This window comes from Podarcis raffonei, chromosome 13 (assembly GCF_027172205.1).
Source record: "Podarcis raffonei isolate rPodRaf1 chromosome 13, rPodRaf1.pri, whole genome shotgun sequence".
In the NCBI taxonomy this organism is placed as follows: domain Eukaryota; kingdom Metazoa; phylum Chordata; class Lepidosauria; order Squamata; family Lacertidae; genus Podarcis; species Podarcis raffonei.
In genome coordinates, this window is record NC_070614.1 from 39,171,545 (window position 1) to 39,192,445 (window position 20,901).

Below are 20,901 nucleotides of genomic sequence, written 5' to 3' on the forward strand. Positions count from 1 at the left end.
GGAATATCATTTGTGTATAGAAGTAAGAGACACAGGTTGTCAAATTTAGAAGAAACAGGGAAATTTTTGAGGAAATATAAGGAATTAAGATCAGAGGTGAATGGAGCTAAGGGAGCGGAGGGAGGATCACCAGGAGAACCAAAAACGGAGGAAGAAGAAGAAAGGAGTGGAAGACAGACGGAGGAGGAAGAAGAGGAGGAAGAAGGAGACTCGGCGAATTTATAAAGAAAAGGAAACTCACGCAAATGGTGGGCACCATGGGGTTAAAAATTTGGAACTGGAATATTAATGGGATGAACAATAAAAAAAAGAGGAATAAAATTGAACAATTTTTGAAAAAGAAAAATTTGGATATTATTTGTTTGCAAGAAACGCACGTGGCTAGAAGACACAAAAAAATTCTAATTAACAAAAGATTAGGGAATGAATTTGAATCTTCAGATAAAGAAAAGAAAAGAGGGGTGGTATTGTATGTTAAAAATAAGATTGAAGCCAAACAAATCTTTAAGGATGATGAGGGAAGGATGATTGCGATTCGAATCAATTGGCAAGGAGAAAATCTGGTCGTAGTGGGGGTCTATGCACCAAATGGTAACAAAACTGAATTCTTCGAAAACCTAGAAGAGAAATTACTCGAGTACATGGATCAGAAAATTATTTTAATGGGAGATATGAACGGGGTGGCTTCCTTAGAAATGGATAGACGGAGAGAAGGAGCAAGCAAAGAAGGGAAATTACCAAAATCTTTTTTTTCAATGGTAAAAAATTGTAACCTGATAGATATCTGGCGGTTTAGACACCCGTTGGATAAACAATTCACTTTCTATTCGGAACCAAATCAGTCGATGTCACGGTTAGATCAGGTCTGGATTTCAAGTGAATTGACACCAAGAACCAAACAAATAGAAATTAGACCCAAAGTAATTTCAGACCATAATCCGATTGAATTTGAGTTGGAGAGTTTTGAGAAAAGAACTTTTAGATGGAGATTAAATGAATATCTTTTAGACGATCAAAAAATTGTAGAAAATGCACAGAAGAAGCTAACAGATTATTTTGCTGATAATTGTGATAAAGGAACAAAGAGTAAAGTGGTTTGGGACGCGAGCAAGGCTGTAATAAGAGGTTACTTCATCCAGCAGAATGCAATTAAAAACAGGAATAGAGAGAGAGGAAAAGAGGAAATTTTAAAGCAGATAATGGACAATGAACAAAAACTAATTAAGAAACCTAACTGTCGGAAAATAAAAGAAAAGATCAAAATCTTACAAGCCCAGTTTGCCACAATAATAAATAGAGAGGTGGAATGGAATATTAAGAGATTAAGACAAAGGAACTTTGAATTCTCAAATAAACCAGGCAAGTGGCTTGCGTGGCAAATTAAAAAAAGGAAAGAACAGAGCACAATAAATAAAATTACAGTAGAGGGAGAAGAAATAAGCGATCCAAAAGGAATCAGGAAAGAATTCTTGGACTACTATAGAAGCCTTTACAAAAACAAGGAGAGAAACAATTTGAGGAGAATAGAGAGATTTCTGAAGGATAAAAGGGTGCAGAAAATCCCAACAGATAAAAAACAACAATTGAACGCTCCTATTGAAACAGAAGAGATAGTAGAAGTAATCAAAGAATTGAAGAGAGGAAAAGCCCCAGGACCTGATGGATTCACTGCGGGTTATTACAAAGAGATGAAATCCATCTTGGTGAACCCACTGAAGGAGGTTATGAATAACATCCTAAGAGAAGAAGAAATTCCGGAAACATGGAAAGAGGCATATGTTACATTTATTCCAAAACAAGATGCAGATCCAACCCAAGTCAAAAATTATAGACCGATTTCACTGCTGAATATAGATTACAAAATCTTTGCAGGAGTTCTGGCGAGGAGGATGAAGATTTTGTTGTCAGAAACTATCCACAAAGACCAAGCGGGTTTTCTTCCTGGCAGGCAGATGAGAGACAATATAAGGAACATAATTAATATGTTAGAATATCTGTCTGCCAGGTATGACAAACAAGCTATAATGATGTTTGTGGACGCAGAGAAAGCATTCGATAATGTGGCATGGGACTTTATGCTGAAAAATTTGGAATATATGGAAGTGGGCAAAGATTTTTTTAATGGGATAAAAGCAATTTATAGGGAGCAGAAAGCTAAATTGATCATAAATAATGTAGTAACGGAAGAAATAAAGATACAGAAAGGAACGAGACAGGGTTGCCCACTTTCCCCACTTCTATTTATAACGGTGCTAGAAGTCCTTCTGAATTCAATTAGGCAAAACAAAAAAATAAAAGGAGTAACAATCGGTCATAATGAGTACAAAATTAAAGCATTCGCAGACGACTTGGTAATAATGACTGAAGATCCCATAACTACAATTGAAGAAATCTTAAAGGAAATAGATCTGTTCGGAGATGTGGCAGGCTTCAAACTAAATAAGAAGAAAACGAAAATGATAGCCAAAAATATGGATCAGAGGGTAATAGAAACAATTCAACAACAGTCACAGATAGAAGTGGTTAAAAAAGTTAAATATCTTGGAATTTGGGTAACCCCTAAAAATATAGACTTATATAAGAACAATTATGAAACAGTGTGGAAAGAAATCAGAAAGGACCTAGAAGTGTGGGGAAGACTAAAACTGTCATTTTGGGGAAGGATTAACACAATTAAGATGAATGTGCTACCAAGGTTGTTGTTTCTATTCCAGACCATTCCAATAATTAAGGGGAATGGAGTCTTTAAGGAGTGGCAAAGGGTGCTCTCAAGATATATTTGGCAGGGCAAAAAACCGAGAATTCAATTTAAATTGTTAACAGATATAAGAGAAAGAGGAGGTTTTGCTCTGCCAGATTTGAAATTATACTATGAGGCATCATGTCTTTGCTGGCTGAAAGACTGGGTCAAGTTAGTGAACAATGAATTGCTAGATCTGGAGGGTTTCGACAACAGGTTCGGTTGGCACACCTACTTGTGGCACGGAAAAAGGAAAGTACATAAGGGATTCGAAAACCACATCTTTCGAGGCCCACTAATTGAAATATGGGAAAGGTACAAAAACCTGTTGGAGCCTAAAGTTCCACACTGGTTATCACCTCTTGAAGTGTTAAGTGTGAAAAAGATTAATATGAGAAGTAACTGGGTAACATACAGCCAATTATTAATTAAAGAAGGTGGGAAATGGAGATTGAAACCTTATGGGCAGGTTAAAGAACTAGTATTTGATTGGCTACAGTATTTCCAAATAAATGCAATGTTTAAAGAAGACAACAAAGAAAGAGGATATGTGGATAAAGACTCTAAATTTCAGACGGAAATTATAGACAATGATGTGAAAACTTTATCTAAAATGTATAAGATGTTGTTAGATTGGAATTTAGTAGATGAGGAAGTCAAGTCCGTTATGATTCACTGGGCTAGAGATGTGGGCCATAGTATACAATTTGAAGATTGGGAAAAACTGTGGAAAGATGGATTAAACTTTACAGCATGTACGACAATAAAAGAAAATGTCATGAAGATGTTTTATAGGTGGTATATAACACCTATAAAATTATCGAAAATGTACAAGGTTTGTAATAAGTGCTGGAAATGCAAAGACAAGGAAGGCTCCTTCTACCACATGTGGTGGGAGTGTAGAAAAGTGAAAGAATTCTGGGAAAAAATATATATCGAACTCAAGAAGATCCTAAAATATACGTTTTTAAAGAAACCAGAAATCTTCCTATTGGGGATACTAGGGAACGAGATACAAAAGAAGGATTGTAAATTTGTGTACTACGCGGTTACAGCAGCAAGGGTAACGCTAGCCCAGAAGTGGAAACAGCAGGAAATACCAACGGTGGATGAGTGGAGAGCAAAATTATTAGACTACGCGGAGTTGGATAAATTGACAGGAAAGATTAGATATTTAAGAGACCAAAAGTTCATTAAGGATTGGGGAAAATATGTAGATTACCTGGAATATATAAGTGAGGGACAAACAACGTTAAGGGGATTTAAAGAAGCATTGTGAAAGACGAAGAGTTATTGACTAAAGGGAATAGAAGAGAGAGATATATATATTGTCAATATAAGCTAGGAAATGCGTAATCTTAATTATTACCACGAATGATTTACGGACAAGCTGAAGGAAGTCTTATAAGAGATGGAAATGTGAAATATCTGATGTGAAACATGTAACGTGTACTATTTTTTTTTCTCTTCTTTTCTTTTTATTTTCTTCTTATTTTTTGTCTATCTTTTATTTGTAAATCAATAAAAAATTTAAATACGAGAAGTTGCAGAACCGGGCAGCTTGGCGGAGGGAGGTCACAAACCCAGTTATGGTTTCCCCAGGGGCTTGCCGCTTTGCGTAGAAGGCATTTCGATGAGCCACCACAGAGGGCTGCGGTGAGAAGTGCCCCTTCAGCCGTTCCATTATTGTTTTGTAAGGAACAGTAGCAACGTCTTCAGGCGCAAGGAGAGCCCGGGCAATTTTGAACATCTCCTCTCCACAGATGCTGAAGAATATCGCCCTTTTCTTGGCGTCTTCTTCATTGGTGACCCCTTTGGCTTCTAGGAGGAAGGTGAAACGGGAGGCGTACGCTTCCCAGTCTCCGGATGCTGGGTTGAATGGCAAGAAGCTGCTGTCGGTTGCCATTCTGAGTTCCTTGGGGCCTGGAGCTGAAGCCTGGATACATGGTGCAAGGCAATGGTGCGACAGCCTGGATACACAGTGCGAGGCAGTGGTGCAGCAGGTGGTGGTGCTGCAGTGCTGTGTGTGGCAATCAGCTTGGCAGGATCCCATCATTGTTGCCAGTGAAATATACTCAGAATCAAGAGTGGATTTCATGCTCTTTATTCAGCTCAGAGTGGTGAGGAGGAATGGAAGTGCCCCTATAATGTCTGTTTTATATACATTATTTACACAATGGGCCCCACATGATTGGCTAATTCTAGGATTCTCCTGTAGGCCAATCAGGCTGCGGATTCACTTCCTCCTGGAGCTGGATTGGGTGGCTCCTGTGGACCAATCAGACTGCTGCATTCTGAATCCTATTGTACTAGGACCAATCAGACTGCTGCATTTTGGATCCTATTCAACTCTGTACATAACAAGATGTGTTTTGGAATCATGACAATTTTTAGCATCACCAAAAGTGTCCTAATATGTACTTTGTCCATTTTGTTTCTCCTATCTCTAAGAATCTGCAGTGAAAGTAAACAGGCAAGGCTCTGATACTATTTTTATTGCTGCTCAAGCCAAACCACTAATTAGCACTACACAAAATGGAATATATTTATATACCTAGTGTAACCAGCTAAAATCAATATACACTTTACTTGTATTTCTCTTTACTTTTGCTCTCTAACTTTAATAGGTTCTATGTGTGTGCATGACAAAACTGTGTTAACAGCTGGCAGTGGCGTAGCATGGGTTGTCAGCACCCGGGGCAAGGCAAGTAATTTGCGCCCCCTAACCCGTGGATTTTAGCACTCGAGTGCGAGCGTGCCCCCCAGATGTTGTGGCTGGTGCGGCCGGCCCCCCTGCACCCCCCCACACTACGCCACTGGGGCTGGGGGCGAGCGAAGGAGCCAAGGACCCCCCCAAAGGCTCAGCAGGAATTTATTAAATTTATTACTTGCAGAGCCCCCACGGGCCGAGGCAGCCGAAGCCCCCTCCCCTCAGGCGCCTCCCCGCCCCCTCCTCTCCTTGGGCTGTAGGTGGAGCCCGCGCTCCGAGGCGCTCCAGATCCGGGTTTGGCGAGCGCCTCTCCTCCTCCCGGCCGGGTCCGGGGGCTTCCAGCCGCGCTCCGTCCTCGCCCCCTCCCCCCCCCCCGCGGCTGAGACTTGCGCTGAGAGCCGGAGCCAGTGGCGCCCCCTTCCGCTGGGAGACCCTCGCCTGCCCACCGGCTTCCTCTTGGAGGGTTTTGGGGAGGGCAGGGCGCGTTGAGGCCCCTCGGAGCTCTCCTCCCTTCCAGTCAGCAGAAGCAGCTGTGGCTGGGCCGAGGGGATGGCGGCGGCGGCGGCGGGGTGCGGAGGCTGCCCATGCCTGGCCAGGCGTCGGTGGCGGCGTCGGCGCTGCTGCAACGGCTGCTCCTCCTGCGAGCAGTGAGTGGAGCGCAGCTGCAGCGGCGTCGGGGGCGCGCGCGCGCTAGGGTGCAAGGCTGGCGGTGGCGGCGGGGAGCCCGGCGGAGGAAGGAACTTGTCCCTTCCCTCTGGACTCGCGCCCCCCCAGATGTTGCGCCCGGTGCGGCCGGCACCCCTGGCACCCCCCACGCTACGCCACTGACAGCTGGTTCTTGATAGAGTTCTGATGAACTCAACAGCTTTGTCTTTCTGATTTCAATAACTGGTACTCATGAAAAGGTATTGTTAGCAACCGCTCAACTGTCCTAAGGCACCAACAAGCTACCGGTACATCATTTCCTCCCAACATTTTTTTTCAGAGTTAAGGGGCCCGCTCAATTACTTTCTTATATGCTCCGTCCAGCATACAAAGCGACGCTTCGCACCTGCGTAGTCAGCACGGAAGGCGGGGCAAAAGGAGATGAAATCACGTGATTTGTGACGCGTTTGAGTGGAACCAATCTAAAATCCCCGCGTTGCTTTGCAATTGGATAGCTACTAGAAATCCCGCGTTTTTTCTATGCCATTTCTGGTTTCTTTGTTCACGGATAAACGGGCCTCCCACTCCCCAATTTGCAGTATAGCTAAACCGACAATTAAAAGGGGTGTTATGTTAAGAAACACACGAGGCAGCATACAGAACTTCTTTAGATGAAAACGGAAAACCTATTTGCAGACGCGTAGGTCTGGGGGAAAGCAGCTGCGAGATCTGCTACAAAGAAGCCTTGAGAAAGGAAATGGCGACCAGCATTACTCCTTTATTAGCGTTGTACATGGAGCTTAAAATTAAAAGCAAGGCGGGAAACCGGGGGTGGGGATTTTATTTAATTAACCCAGAAAATAGCAAGATCACAAGCTCCCACTACGTATTTAGTTTTAAGAGGGAACCTCAGTCGGTCGTTACAAATGTAGCGCTGTGACAAGAAAATATAAAAAGCTGGAAACCAGCCAAAGTTCCTAAACTGTAATCATGTTTCCTTAGGCAGCCTCAGCGCAAGGCTACATTGCTACCGAAAAATCGCAACAAATACATTTCATCACAACGTTGCTTTTTTAAGATACAAGCGAGCGCGGCTCTTTTTATGAAAGCGTGGGTGGCCCTTATAAGGGCCTTTTGGGTTAAGTATATGAAGGGTTTTGAAAAGTTTAGCCACCAAAACCGTACAGAGTACGACCCTGGCGCTTCAGAGCGTAGACGACGTCCATGGCAGTCACGGTCTTCCTCTTTGCGTGCTCGGTGTAGGTCACAGCATCGCGAATCACGTTCTCCAGGAAGACTTTGAGGACGCCTCGGGTCTCTTCGTAGATCAAGCCAGAAATACGCTTCACGCCTCCGCGGCGAGCCAAGCGGCGGATAGCAGGCTTGGTGATGCCCTGGATGTTATCGCGAAGCACTTTGCGGTGCCGCTTGGCGCCTCCCTTTCCAAGGCCTTTGCCACCCTTTCCGCGACCAGACATCTCTGCTGAGCGAGTCTCTGCCTCTCTGACGAAGAAAAAAGGAATGAAGCTGCGGGAACAACGGCACGGGTATATATAGCACTGAGCCCGACCTGAGTGAAACCCGCACAAAGGGGGCGTGTTCTGATTTCACCACGCCCCTTTTCCGTCAGCGCGTTCGTCATAGTAGCTCGGCTTCTTCACCAATCAAGCCGCGAGGGTTTGAATCTGACCAATCAGATTTTTCTCTTATTTCACGTTATTTGGGTATGCTTGGAGCCTCAGTAAAAGATGGTTAGCAGGCGAAATTATATGCAATTCATACAGGGAAATTGTTCTATTCAGGTTTGTGCATTTTGCTTTTAAGGGGCAATTTTTTACGTACCACCCAGTAAGTGGGTATCAGCCCCAGGAGTAATAGCGAGACTGAAGTGGCGAGGCATGAAATCGGTTGGTGCCACTTTAATCACTTTAAATAATAGCCGAGTCGAGGAAATGATTTATTAAAATGCCGTTCTAGTATTAACTGCTTTCTTTTCCCAGCGCTCACTTCAGTGTAACATCCGACGCCGATCGAGACACACGGATGCCAAAATGCTCGAATGTTCCTTAATCGTTCTTTCCTAACTAGGAGAAGCCACACAGAGCCCCTCTTTAATTAATATTCACCACCACAGCACTCCGAGGAAGCCTCGCTTTAAAAGATACATAATGTGGATCTCACGGCCTGTTCCCTAAGTGTTACAAGTTACAGAAAGCTCAAAGCTCAGCGCCGCTCAATGCTCTGATGCTTTTTCGCTACAGAAATGAGATCATGGAAAGGAAGTATCATTAGCTCCAATGAGAATGAATGACGAAAAAGCTCTGACGAATAGAAGAGGAGCAGCTTTTGTCCAATCATGGTGTAGCCCGGCAACTTAAAAAATATGTATCATGGCTCTTTCAACCAATCAGGTCAAGAGGAGGTTTCTATAAATGTCCGCGATTCTGCTCTGTTTGCTCATTCATTTCAGTCTTAGACCTGTATTGCTTTGTCCCGTCTATTTGCTGCTGGCGAGAGAATGGCTCGGACCAAGCAGACCGCCCGCAAATCTACCGGCGGCAAAGCGCCGCGCAAGCAGCTGGCCACGAAGGCTGCGCGTAAAAGCGCTCCGGCCACGGGGGGCGTGAAGAAGCCTCACCGCTACCGGCCGGGCACAGTGGCGCTGCGCGAGATCCGGCGCTACCAGAAGTCTACGGAGCTTCTGATCCGCAAGCTGCCCTTCCAGCGTCTGGTGCGCGAGATCGCGCAGGACTTCAAGACGGACCTTCGTTTCCAGAGCTCTGCGGTGATGGCTCTGCAGGAGGCGAGCGAGGCTTACCTGGTGGGTCTGTTCGAAGACACGAACCTGTGCGCCATCCACGCCAAGCGGGTGACCATCATGCCCAAAGACATCCAGCTCGCCAGGCGCATCCGCGGGGAAAGAGCATGAGGCAGCACCTGCTACTTCGTAGCCCCCCGCACCCCCTTGCGCCTCGTCATTACCCCAAAGGCTCTTTTGAGAGCCACCACATTCTCCTCCGGAAGAGCTGGGACTCGCTTCTGTTTCTGTGAACTGAACCCAAGTAAAGTTGCTAATGTTTAGCACTACTCCATACGTTGGTCCCAACATCTATCACTTACACTCGCCGCACAGCCCCCCCTTCCTTAATCGCTTTTTTTAAAGGAGTGGGAAACACAGTGAGTGGGAAATTGTGTGTCTACAGCCCTGGAACTCGTACACCAGGGTTTCTTGCACTCGGGACCTGCTCGCAGAACTCTTGGCCACTATTAAAGGAGGATGTTAGCTTAGATGGGCATTTGGTGGGAACAAGACAGGTCCTCCGCGTCTTAAGAATCGATAATTCTAATAGTTTTTTAAAAATGCCTGCTTAGTTGATGGCGCTGCAGTAATCCCGCTCAAACAAGCCACTGCCTTTCACATTCAGGTACCCACAGCCACGAAGCTGTGCATAGTTGTCAGAAGTGCCAGCGCTGTCTATGGTAGTGTCAGTGAGTGCGTTCCTATTAAACAGCGGTTGGGGTGCGGGGAGACTATCCAAACGCCAGTCCCGGAACCCAGGCATAGGTGGCAACTCCCTGGGTTTCCGAGCACCCACACAATTTCCCATGAATGGGCACCCAACAATTTCGGTGCTAGGGCCATGCATGCTGCATGGCATCTACGGCCCCAAGCACCCACGGTCGCGGGGCAAAGCTGGCACTCCTGAAGCCAGATGGGTTGACGTGCGGCGAGCTGCTAGCGCCGACTGTACTGTGTACAGGGATTGCAGCGTCCCTTTATTTTTGATTTTATTAAAAAGGAGGCGTGCGGGAGAGGTGTGACTTTCCAAACACCCAAGTACGGTAAACCTCTCCTGACCCTTATGATGCCTGGTACAGCTCTGTAAAACCAAGTACCCCAAACCATACGGCTAAAGAGGCGAACCACTCAACCCTGTGCGTAGCTGCATCGAAGTGGTAGCGCAGAGTAGGGTGTAAGTGCGCACAGGAATTTATTAAAAAGCGGGCGAGAGAGGGGTGTGTGAGTTTCAAAGTACGGGGAGAACCTCTGTGGTGCGTAAGTCAGCTCTTTCCGGGTGAGAAAGTGGGTGGCTCTTAAAAGAGCCTTTGGGATGGCGAGGGCTGCTGGCGGGCGGGCGGGCGGGCATGGCGCGGCCTCTTCACTTCTTCTTGGGCGCCGCCTTCTTGGGCTTGGCCACTCTGGCCTTGGGCGTCTTGGGCTTGGCTTTAGCCTTGGCCTTGACGGCCTTGGCCTTAGCGGGGCTCTTGGGCGCCGCCTTCTTGGGCTTGGCCTTCTTGGGGCTCTTGGCCGGCGCTTTCTTGGCGCCCGCCGCCGGCTTCTTGGCCGCGGCCGCCTTCTTGGGGCTCTTCTTGGCGGCCGGCTTCTTGGGCTTCTTGGCCGAGCCGGAGGCGGGCTTCTTGGGCGTCGCCTTCTTGGTGCGCCCGGCGGCCGCGGCCGGCTTCTTCTTGGCCCCGGCCGCCTTGTCCCTGGCCGTGTCGTGCAGCTGCTTCTTGTTGAGCTTGAAGGAGCCCGAGGCGCCCGTGCCTTTGGTCTGCACCAAGGTGCCTTTGCTGACGAGGCTCTTGAGGCCCAGCTTGATGCGGCTGTTGTTCTTGTCCACGTCGTAGCCGGCGGCCGCCAGCGCCTTCTTGAGCGCCGCCAGGGACACCCCGTTGCGCTCCTTGGACGCGGCCACCGCCTTGGTCAGCAGCTCCGTCACGCTGGGGCCCGACGCCTTGCGCGGCGCCTTGGCGGCTCCCGCCGGCTTCTTGGCTTTCTTGGCCGGCGCCTTGGCGGCCGGCGCCGCGGCCACGGGCGCTTCGGGAGCAGTCTCCGACATGGTCGCCTCGGCTCGCGACGGCTTTCCGCTGGGGCTGATGCTGAACGAGGAGGAGGAGGCGGGCTGCGGGCTAGAACCTCTCGGAACCGAAAAGTAAAGTCTGAAGTGCGGCCCCGGAGCTGCCTGCTATTTATAGGGGCGGAGCTGCGCGCTGATTGGTGCGCTCGCAGACCCCGCGCTCTCCTCCGCAGCCAGAAATGGCTCCTGTCCCCGCTGCAACTTTGTGTTTCTTGAGTGCCACAAAACGGCCCAAATCGCCGCCTCGCCGCCTCGCAGCGCGCCGGGCCCCGGGCGAAACGGACCCGCGGGAGCCTCTCTCTCCGAGCCCGGCCGCCTCGCGGGCCGGGGAGGCGGCGCGCCCGGGGAAACCAGGCAGAAGCGCGGCCGAGTCCCGCTCAGCGCGCCTGGCGCCGGGAAATCTGGGCCCTTTTCGGCTAAATTAAAAACTTCTCGCGGCGATCGGGGGCCCGAGAAAGGCGCCGGGCCAATCTCGGGGGGGTCTGCGCCCCGCTGGTGGGGGACCCGGCGTCTCCCGAGTGGCCGTTGTTGCGCAAAAGCGCTTCGAGTTGGGCCAAGTAACACATTCATTCATTCACTTTGGGCCCAGAGAGAAGTTGCCTCGCACAGAAAGGCCCTCAGTTGTAGGGCGTAGAAAATTTCTAAAACATAATTGTCCTTTCCCCTTTTCTTTTCTTTATTGTGATGCTTAAGGCCTGGGCCCCTGAGGAACCCAAAACATTTTTAAGGTGACCCATTAGTTCCCCATAAGACACTATGTATTTAGATTGGTTTCTGTTGTCTAGCACTGGAACATGAGAAATGTTTTTATTAAAAGTTGTTTTCTCTTTCAACTTTACATCATCACATTGTTTGCTATTTATTTTATATTTGAAAGGGGATAGCATATATAATATTCTGAAGTATATGGAACATAGAGGACACTAAATGGCTATAAAGAGGCCAGTGCCTCTGCCCATGGATGAATGGTAAATGAACGAAGAGCAGAATATTTATTTAGAACTGCAGGATTATGATGCTGCTTTAAAAAAAATAAAAATTTAAAAAAATCCAGAAATCAGAATACAGATAAGCAATACCTGAAACTTCTGTTATTAAACCAATTTTAAGTTACCCTCTAATATCATTAAATCCTTCTGCAAATTGGCAATTTCGTCATGCTCTATACATCTCTTTGCAATACATCTCTTGCCCTTACAGTTTTATAAAGTACACTTTAGGGCAGAGTTCTCGCCAGATGTTTTTGGGTTCCCGTTCCCATCAGCCACAGCCAGCATGGCCAATGGCCAACCAAGGAAGATGGGAGTTGTAGTCCAGCAGCATATTGGAAGACTCCATGTTGTCTATCCCTGTTTTAGACTGGAGACATAGGATGGATGCAGTGCAGCCTAGTGACATTTCTATGTTTTGTTACTTGTGGTAATGTCTTAATCCCCTTTCATGGTCCTCATATAATTTTCTTACTTGAGTGAAATTAATGCATTTGCATTCCAGTTCAAATAAAATGGTTTTTTAAATTTTTTTTAAAAAGCAGTCCTTTGCCTCCTCTGAAGGAATATATGTTTAAAAAGCCATAGCAAAAATAAAAAACCAAGCAAAAGAAAGCGTTACAAAACTACACAGGATCACATCTTGTTTAACCTGTGCATGCAAGAAATGTACACATCACATCAAGGGATCTTTGTGGAGAGTTACAGCTTAAGTCACAAGAAAATTTATTTATGGGAGAAAACTTGCATGCTTTGGGGAAATGGGAGTTCAGCTTAGTTTTATTTCCATTCTCCCAGATTTTAAAATTGCCCACTTGTATAATAAACATAGGGACGTGGGTGGCGCTGTGGTCTAAACCACAGAGCCTAGGGCTTGCTGATCAGAAGGCTGGCAGTTTGAATCCCCATGAAGGGGTTAGGGTGATCTCCCGTTGCTCGGTCCCTGCTCCTGCCAACCTAGCAGTTCGAAAGCACACCAGTGCAAGTAGATAAATAGGTACCACTCTGGCAGGAAGGTAAACGGCATTTTCGTGCACTGCTCTGGTTCGCCAGAAGCGGCTTAGTCATGCTGGCCACATGACCCGGAAGCTGTACGCCGGCTCCCTTGGCCAGTAAAGCGAGATGAGCACTGCAACCCCAGAGTCATTCGTGACTGGACCTAATGGTCAGGAGTCCCTTTACCTTTTTATAATAAACATAGCAGCAGCTGGTATACTGAAAGCAGGGTGTGACATCACAGCCAGGATGTGAAGAATATTTATGAAATTCCTGGGTTCTACTCTTTTGAAATGGTGGCAGTGAGGGAGTTTCTCCTTCTCAACCTCATGTACCTTTGCAGAGTTGTTGTAGATATACATGAATGCATTGCAACTTTAGCATCTGTGCTATGCAGGCACACAGAAATCTCGCCGAAGCGATCTCTTTTTTAATATCCATCTATCTATCTATCGATCGATCGATCATCTATCGATCATCTATCCATCTCTATCAAAACCACACCACACGCTCTCTCATACAACCTTCCTTGCAAAGCCACTAACTTGCTCTAGAAGCCATGAAAGCCTAGGGCCTGGGGTATCACTTGAAATACAAGAATGGGGAACCAGTGGCTCACCAGATGATGTTGGACTACAATTCCCATTAGCCACAGCCAGCAGTCAACGCTTAGGGATGATGGGAGTTGTAGTCCAACATCATTTGGAGGCCCCAGCAGCAGATGCCATGATGGGGCTGTCTCTCTCGTGGCACAATGACATGCCACATGGCCCTTGTCCTCACTTAAAGGGATTAAATGTGGGGAATACATGATGCGCAAGATATGGATAATAATCGGACAGTCCACTAGGTGGCAGTAAGAAACAAACATTTAATAGTCACATCATTGAATCAGGGGCACAAAATTCAGAGAGGGACATTATTAGCAGTTTTAGGCAGACCAATAATTAACTTTCTGCTCTTCAGTTGAATCAGTTAAACAGCCCAGCATAGTTTACATTTACATACCTTGAGCATAAGAAGAAAATACTTGGTGATGAATGTATAAAGCCAACAAATGATTTAATTAAGTTGTTTTGTTCCTCTTTCAGAACCATTGAGTACAGTAGATTACCTGAGAGGAAGGAAAGGAGAGGGTTCAAATGGGAAAGAAATGGCTGAGAGGAGAGAAAGGAGGAAATGGTTCCTCTAGACTTTTCCAGTTTCCCAACTCACTCTATGAAACATTAAATGGACAGCACAGCACAGAGATGTTGAAGTACTTCTTTGGGAAAGGTGCATACAAAAATGCAAATATTAATGAATATGATGTACAAGGAGGATGCATGGCACTGCGGGAACTGGCTTGCAAACAAGTATCCATTCGGCAAAAAGATGAGGATAAATGAACACAAATGTGTGTATGAACCCTCCACCTTGGACCAAACAGGACATTGAGATGGACGTTAAAACTGGAGGTCTTTGAAAAGATATAAGGATGTTAATGAACTAAGTTAGGTTTATAAGAATTAGGACTTGGAAAGCTGTTAGAAGGATATGCATGGAAATTCAACCAAGGGGAAGCGAGGAAGTCACCTAACAATGTTAATAAGTGTAATTTTAACAAGGTTATGATTTATGTTTGTTTGTTTGTGTGTTTTGTTTGTCTATAATTTTGTGAAAATTAATAATTTTTTTGAAAAACAAGAACAACAAAAAACTGGAGGTCAAGTCACCATGTTTCCAGCTCCCAGAAGGGCATGCAGTTGTCATAGTCAGAAACCACCAGAGCCCCTGGATTGGAGACAGGGATGGGGCATTGAGATGCCCCTGGAAAGCACTGGTCTGAAGCTACTAGGCAAGCTCCACAGGCTGCAGAACCTTCTCCGTTGGACGGCAGGCCGGATGGCGCATTATTACATCCCAGCAGGCACGACTCTAAGGGATCGGGACCACACAGAGACAAGGTGTTGCTTGCCGGTTCCATCTCCTCGGTGATGGGCTCGAAAAGTTCGTCTGGTCCTGACATCAGGGCGTCAAGGGAGAGCGCCCAGCAGGGGCTGGGGTCAGGAGCCACAAACGCCTCTGCTGTGCCCAAAAAGGAGCCCGGAGGAGCCCGGACTGGGGGTGGGTTGTTGGGCTTGCGAGGATTCATTTGCTGAGATGCTGCAGGGGGTGTCTTAGCCTCCTGGGAAAGGATGGAGGAGGCCAAGCGGCGAGTAGCAGCCTCAATGTCTGAGAAACTCCTGGGGGAGAAAATAAAAGGCTGTGAGTTTTCTTGCAGGCTGCCATGGGTTTACCTGAAGCAGGGCACTATGGGATACACCCAGTGCCTTTTTATTATTAAAACAATTTTTTTTAGGGATACTCTCATTTTCCTGCTCATATTGAAATATTCCCCCTCAATGAGGCCAAACTTAAAGGTAAAGGACCCCTGACATTTAAGTCCAGTCGCGAACAACTCTGGGGTTGCGGCACTCCTCTCGCTTTACTGGCCAAGGGAGCCAACATTTGTCTGCAGACAGTTTTTCCAGGTCATATGGCCAGCATGACTAAGCCGCTTCTGGCGAAACCAGAGCAGCGCACAGAAACACCATTCACCTTCCCGCCGGAGCAGTACCTATTTATGTACTTGCACTTTGACGTGCTTTTGAACTGCTAGGTTGGCAGGAGCAGGGACTGAGCAACGGGAGCTCACCCCATTGCGGGGATTCAAACCACTGACCTTCTGATCGGCAAGCCCAAGGCTCAGTGGTTATGTTTAGGGGTATGCATACGCCTGCACGCCCCCAGGAAAAAAGCACTGGGTACATCAGAGTTTCTCACCATACCTTATAGCACAGTTTGTAAGCATGCCTCTATATCAGGGATCCATTATTATTATTATTATTATTATTATTATTATTATTATTACCTATTCCTAGAATCATGGAGTTGAAAGGGGCTTTCCTTCCTAAAAAAAAGCTCAACAACAACTTTGACCTGAACCCCAAAAAATGGGGTAGATCCCTGCCAGTTTTTAACTCTGAGTAGATTGCAGTCTCTTGGGAGTTGGCCACCCCTGATCTAGTCCAACCCTTGGCATTATCAGCTCCATGCTTTAACTAACTGACCAAGCCAGTGCTTATCACCCAAAAGATCTCATATTTTCCCACAACAGTCCTCTGAATCTGCTTATAGGCACCGGTTTGGCATTTTGTGGTGGGAGAACAGAGCCATTGTCAGAGAGAGGTAGGCAACGCCAGGCATTTGCCAGGCATTTGCCAAGGCCCCCATCACTGTTGTCCTCCTTTTCCCCAAGCCTCCAGGCTCTGCTCCTTCCCCCCACCCCCCGTGCTGTGCTAGCACTGCCTGTTCCCCTGCTCTCTGAGCATGCGGGAAGTGACAGAGAAGACAGAGCGGAATCCTTCACTTGCCCTCTGGGTGGTTATATGTATTGAGCCCTGAGGGGGAGGGCAAGTCAACGGGCAGAAGGAACATCAGCAAGGAGGAGATGGACCACTCAGGGCATCTTGCCCAAGACTCCTCTTCCCTTCTCCCAAATAAACTCTAGAGTCAGAAGCATGGGGGTGGGGGTGGGGTGGGGTGGGGAGAACATGGATGGTAGCTGTTGAGTTCAGAAGCAGCAATGCTTCTGAATATCTGTGGCTGGAAACCATGGGAGGGGAGAGTGTTTTTGTGCTCCAGTGCTGCTCACAGGCTTCCCACAGGCCTCTGGTTGGCCACGAATACAGTGGTACCTCGGGTTACCTACGCTTCAGGTTACATACGCTTCAGGTTACAGACTCCGCTAACCCAGAAATAGTGCTTCAGGTTAAGAACTTTGCTTCAGGATGAGAACAGAAATCGGGCTCTGGCGGCACGGCAGCAGCAGGAGGCCCCATTAGCTAAAGTGGTGCTTCAGGTTAAGAACAGTTTCAGGTTAAGTATGGACCTCCGGAACGAATTAAGTACTTAACCTGAGGTACCACTGTAGTGAGAACAGCATGGGCCACTGGCCTGCTCCATCAGGGCTCCTCTTATGTCCTTCGGACCTCCTACCTGCAAATCTGGTTCTGTAGGAACCTCCGGTGGTTCACTTTCCTCTTGCCGGGCCGGCTCCTGCAGGGTCTCTGCAAGGTGCGCATGACGTGGGATGCTGCTGTTGACACAAAGGTGCACAGATCCCTCCCGCGCTCGTATGAAGTCAGGGGCCGTGGAGGCGCCACGGAAGGCTGAGAGAGGGGGCTGCCGTGTGGCATTCTCAGTTTTGTTAGGAGTTGATACGAAGCGCCTCCTGCAAAGTCCCGCTTTTGCTATGGTCGCCTGCACCTGCGAAGGAAGCTTTGATTGGGCCTGGAGAGGTGGGAGAAGAAAGCCCCCATTAGAGGAGCGTAGTCATGGCTTATTCCCCCCCCCCAAGTAAGCTGAGTTGCAACACCCCTTGCTAAACCCATCCATCACTGTCTCCTTCACTGCGAATCTCTGTTGTCCTTCCTTATCCCTAGTGAAATTTGAAATAGAAACGAGAGACCTCTTCCGGAAGCATTAAGTCAAGACAGGATCACCTAAAAAGTCACTCCTTTCTCTCCCCATCTCCTCGCAATCACTAAGCTAGAAGAGCTTCATGAACTATGAACCCCAAAATTTGGGATCCCCTCCAAACCTGTGCCAAAGCTTTGCAAAGCTGTGCCCTGTGTTTTGCAGACCCCCCCAAACAGATACATCAAACTGGGATTCATAGTTAACGCTCAAAAATGCAACATTGCTGGATCCCAAATTTCGGGGTTCAAAGCTATAAGAAAAGCCTTAAAGGTATATTCATCTCTTCCATCTCTCACACGTGAACAGCAAAACAAAGATGCAGCTGAACAGGGTTTGGCTCTACCCTGGCTAAACTGACACTGCCTTGACTTACACCAGCTTCTTGTGCATAGCATTGCTTCCTTACTTGCAATTAGCCAGCAAATGTATCGCTGGACATGTGATTTCAGATGGTACAGAATTTATCCTGGGTTCAGAGCTGTTCAGACCCCAGGTCCTTATTCAGGCTGTATCTGCACCTTAAGGACACAGGAAAGGACTAGGAACCTACTTTGGCTGAGGGTTTAAAAGTGACTGTTAATTTCTAGATTAGCAAAACACAAATGGGACCTACAACAAAAAGTGGCGATGGAGTGCAGCGTTCAGGATGCCAACCGCTTCGTTCAGTTTCCCTCTGACCCTCACCTAACAGCCTGCCAGCATTCCTTGCCTCTGAACACACACAGTCCTCACTGGGCAATTTGGGTGGGTTCACCCCAATAGACCTTTTTCATGAAAAACAATTGCATGTCTTTAAATGTTGGGTCCCCCTAAGCCTGTTGGTAACTCTCTCTTGTGCTATTTGGGCTGCATAAGGATTTGTCCTCACATCCTGAATATTGGAAATAGAAGGAATGATACAAAATAGTCCTCAAGGGGTTTCAGACCTGACTTCAATAAATGGGTAGTGTGTTTTTTTTGGCTTGGGGTAGATTTGGTACCCACTCCCCCCCCCCAATCAAACCCCGCTTCTTGGCAGATCGAGTCTTCACACAGTTTTTGACAACATATGTACACATATGAATGGACTAAGAAGCGGTTGCCCCAATTTAAATGAAGTACCTTTCAGATCTGCTCCTAATTCCACATACCTGTTCTTAGATGAAGAGATCTGAGAAGCAGAGTTCCAAGTAAAGGCATCAGCGGTTGGCAATCTTCTCTCTGACTCCCTGAATGCCTGTCTGTTTATCTGTCCTTCCATCCACCACCCCAAGACAGCTCCCAACAAACTCCTTTTGTTCCCAACTGCATCTATTTCTTCTCCCTCTTGTCCGAGGACTGCCTGCTTTGAGATTGGTACCCAGCACAGAGACTGATAAAGATGCTTAAGAACTCCACCCCTTTCCCTCTCCACCTCCCCCCCACCTTAAGGAAAATCATAGCCACTACCAGGCACCAGGTTGAAATTAATCCCTGTAAGGAATTTATTGGTTGTTAGTAAAGAAAGACATATTGGTTTTTCTTTCTCTAGTTGGGGTGGGGTGGGGGCGCTAGCTCAGGCGAGACTGCAGGGAACAAGGTTTACTCAGATACAGTAGTACCTTGGTTCTCAAACTTAATCCATTCTGGAAGTCTGTTCCAAAACCAAGGCGATCCAAAACCAAGGCGCGCTTTCCCATAGAAAGTAATGCAAAACGGATTCATCCGTTCCAGATTTTTAAAAACTCTTAAAACAGCAATTTAACGTGAATTTTACTATCTAATGAGACCGTTGATCCATAAAATGAAAGCAATAATCAATGTACTGTACTATAAAATAAAAAATAAGTACTGTAGATGATAAAAATAAAAAATATTTTTTCTTACCTGCACTGATGATAGTCACAGAAACAAATTAACTGAAAAAGCCTCAAAAACAAAAATGCAATATAAATAGCAAAAATAAAAGCACCAAACTTAATCTGTTCTGGAAGTCCCTTTGACTTCTGAAAGATCAAAAACCAAGACACAACTTCTGATTGGTGCAGGTGCCCCGGAAACAATAGCCAACAGCCGCATCGGACGCTCGGCTTCCAAAAAACATTCAAAAACTGGAACACTTACTTCCAGGTTTTCAGCGTTTGGGAACCAAGGCGTTTGAGTACCAAGGCATTTGAAAACCAAGGTACCACTGTAACTTGGATTATATTTGCCCATACCTTGAGTTACAATGCCTTTAACATACATTGAAGAATTGTACAGTGAGACTGCAGTCCTATACTGTACACACTTACCTAAGGAGTAATCCCCATCGAAAACAATGGGATTTACCTCTCAACTGACATGCATAGCATTGTGCTGTCAAGGGCATCGCAACTCAAGGTAGATCATGAGTGCTGCTGAAGAACGTAGTTAAGAAATCTGTCAGAGGAAATGGGAAGGTTGGAAACCGTCATCTCAGCATATACACATCCTTCCAGATTCAAGGCTGAGCGATGTCTGCAACCTTGAAGACCCCAAATCACTTCTGAGGCTGCGTACAAATCATATGCGTAAGTGCATTCCTACACCCCCACCCCAAGAATCCTTGGAACTGTAGTTTGTTAAGGGTGCTGGGAGCTGCAGCTCTGTTTGGGATAAGCTACCATTTGTTTGCTAATTAATAATTTAATTCATAAAAATTGTATACTGCTTGATTGTTAAAAAAAAAAAAAAAAGGAATTCAAACTGGTTTACAAGAACAAATAAAAAGGGGGGAAAGGAAAAAAAAAACCCCAACCAAATAAAACAACAATCCAAACATAATTTAAGTTATCACAAAAAAACCAGTTTAATTTACCGGTACATGTCAACAGGTCTGGATAGGCTTGCCTGAACAACAATGCATATAGCAGGCATTGAAAAGAGAGCAGTGAAGGCACCTACCGATACTTGATGTCACTGGGCCATGAGAGCTGACTTAATTAACTCACTACCTGCAGCTTTGCCTCTCCCCTATCCCAGTCTCACGCCTTCTCAATCCCAACAAGCATTTTACCAAAACTTTCCCATGTGTTTATTTGTTAAGTGTGTGTGTTGCTGCTTTTTCTACGATTTCCAAAAGCATGCATTAGGGGTTCACAGCTGGTCAGTTCCCCTGGCACTGACCAGACCCAGACCTGCTTAGCACCAGTAATGTTGCCGCCTCGTGCGCCTCCAGATCATGCCCTGGATACGGCCTGGTAATTTCTTCATGTTGGGCTGCTCTTAAGGACACAGGCCAAAGACTAGGGGGAAATATTGGCAACCCTAATCTGTACAGAGCCAGGTGCGCTACCTTTTAAAGCTTTCAAGTTATGAACAACCTTAAATTACTTCTCCTGTAAACCGACCTGTGAATGTTGGATGAAGGGCAGTATATAAATTTAATAACTCACCATCATCATAAAATTATCTACTCATCTGAACTATCTTTTTGGCTTTCTTCCACGTAAAATCCTCCTTGCACAGCCTCTGTTCTGA

General features: G+C 46.5%; 3 protein-coding genes across 3 annotated transcripts; all 3 read right to left on the reverse strand.

The window, feature by feature from the left end:
- Positions 1-7,160: 7,160 nt before the first annotated feature.
- LOC128399538 (histone H4) lies at positions 7,161-7,679 on the reverse strand. Its single transcript, XM_053361098.1, has one exon. The coding sequence runs from the start codon at positions 7,571-7,573 to the stop codon at positions 7,262-7,264; it is 312 nt and encodes a 103-aa protein (XP_053217073.1). The 5' UTR covers positions 7,574-7,679; the 3' UTR covers positions 7,161-7,261.
- A 2,488-nt stretch (positions 7,680-10,167) lies between these two features.
- LOC128399534 (histone H1.4-like) lies at positions 10,168-11,032 on the reverse strand. Its single transcript, XM_053361095.1, has one exon. The coding sequence runs from the start codon at positions 10,934-10,936 to the stop codon at positions 10,256-10,258; it is 681 nt and encodes a 226-aa protein (XP_053217070.1). The 5' UTR covers positions 10,937-11,032; the 3' UTR covers positions 10,168-10,255.
- A 3,618-nt stretch (positions 11,033-14,650) lies between these two features.
- On the reverse strand, positions 14,651-17,344 carry C13H19orf85 (chromosome 13 C19orf85 homolog). The gene is made up of 2 exons (XM_053362423.1): positions 16,960-17,344; positions 14,651-15,164 (listed from the first exon to the last, which is right to left on the reverse strand). The coding sequence occupies exons 1-2, from the start codon at positions 17,157-17,159 to the stop codon at positions 14,651-14,653; spliced, it is 714 nt and encodes a 237-aa protein (XP_053218398.1). The 5' UTR covers positions 17,160-17,344.
- Between the last annotated feature and the right edge of the window lie 3,557 nt (positions 17,345-20,901).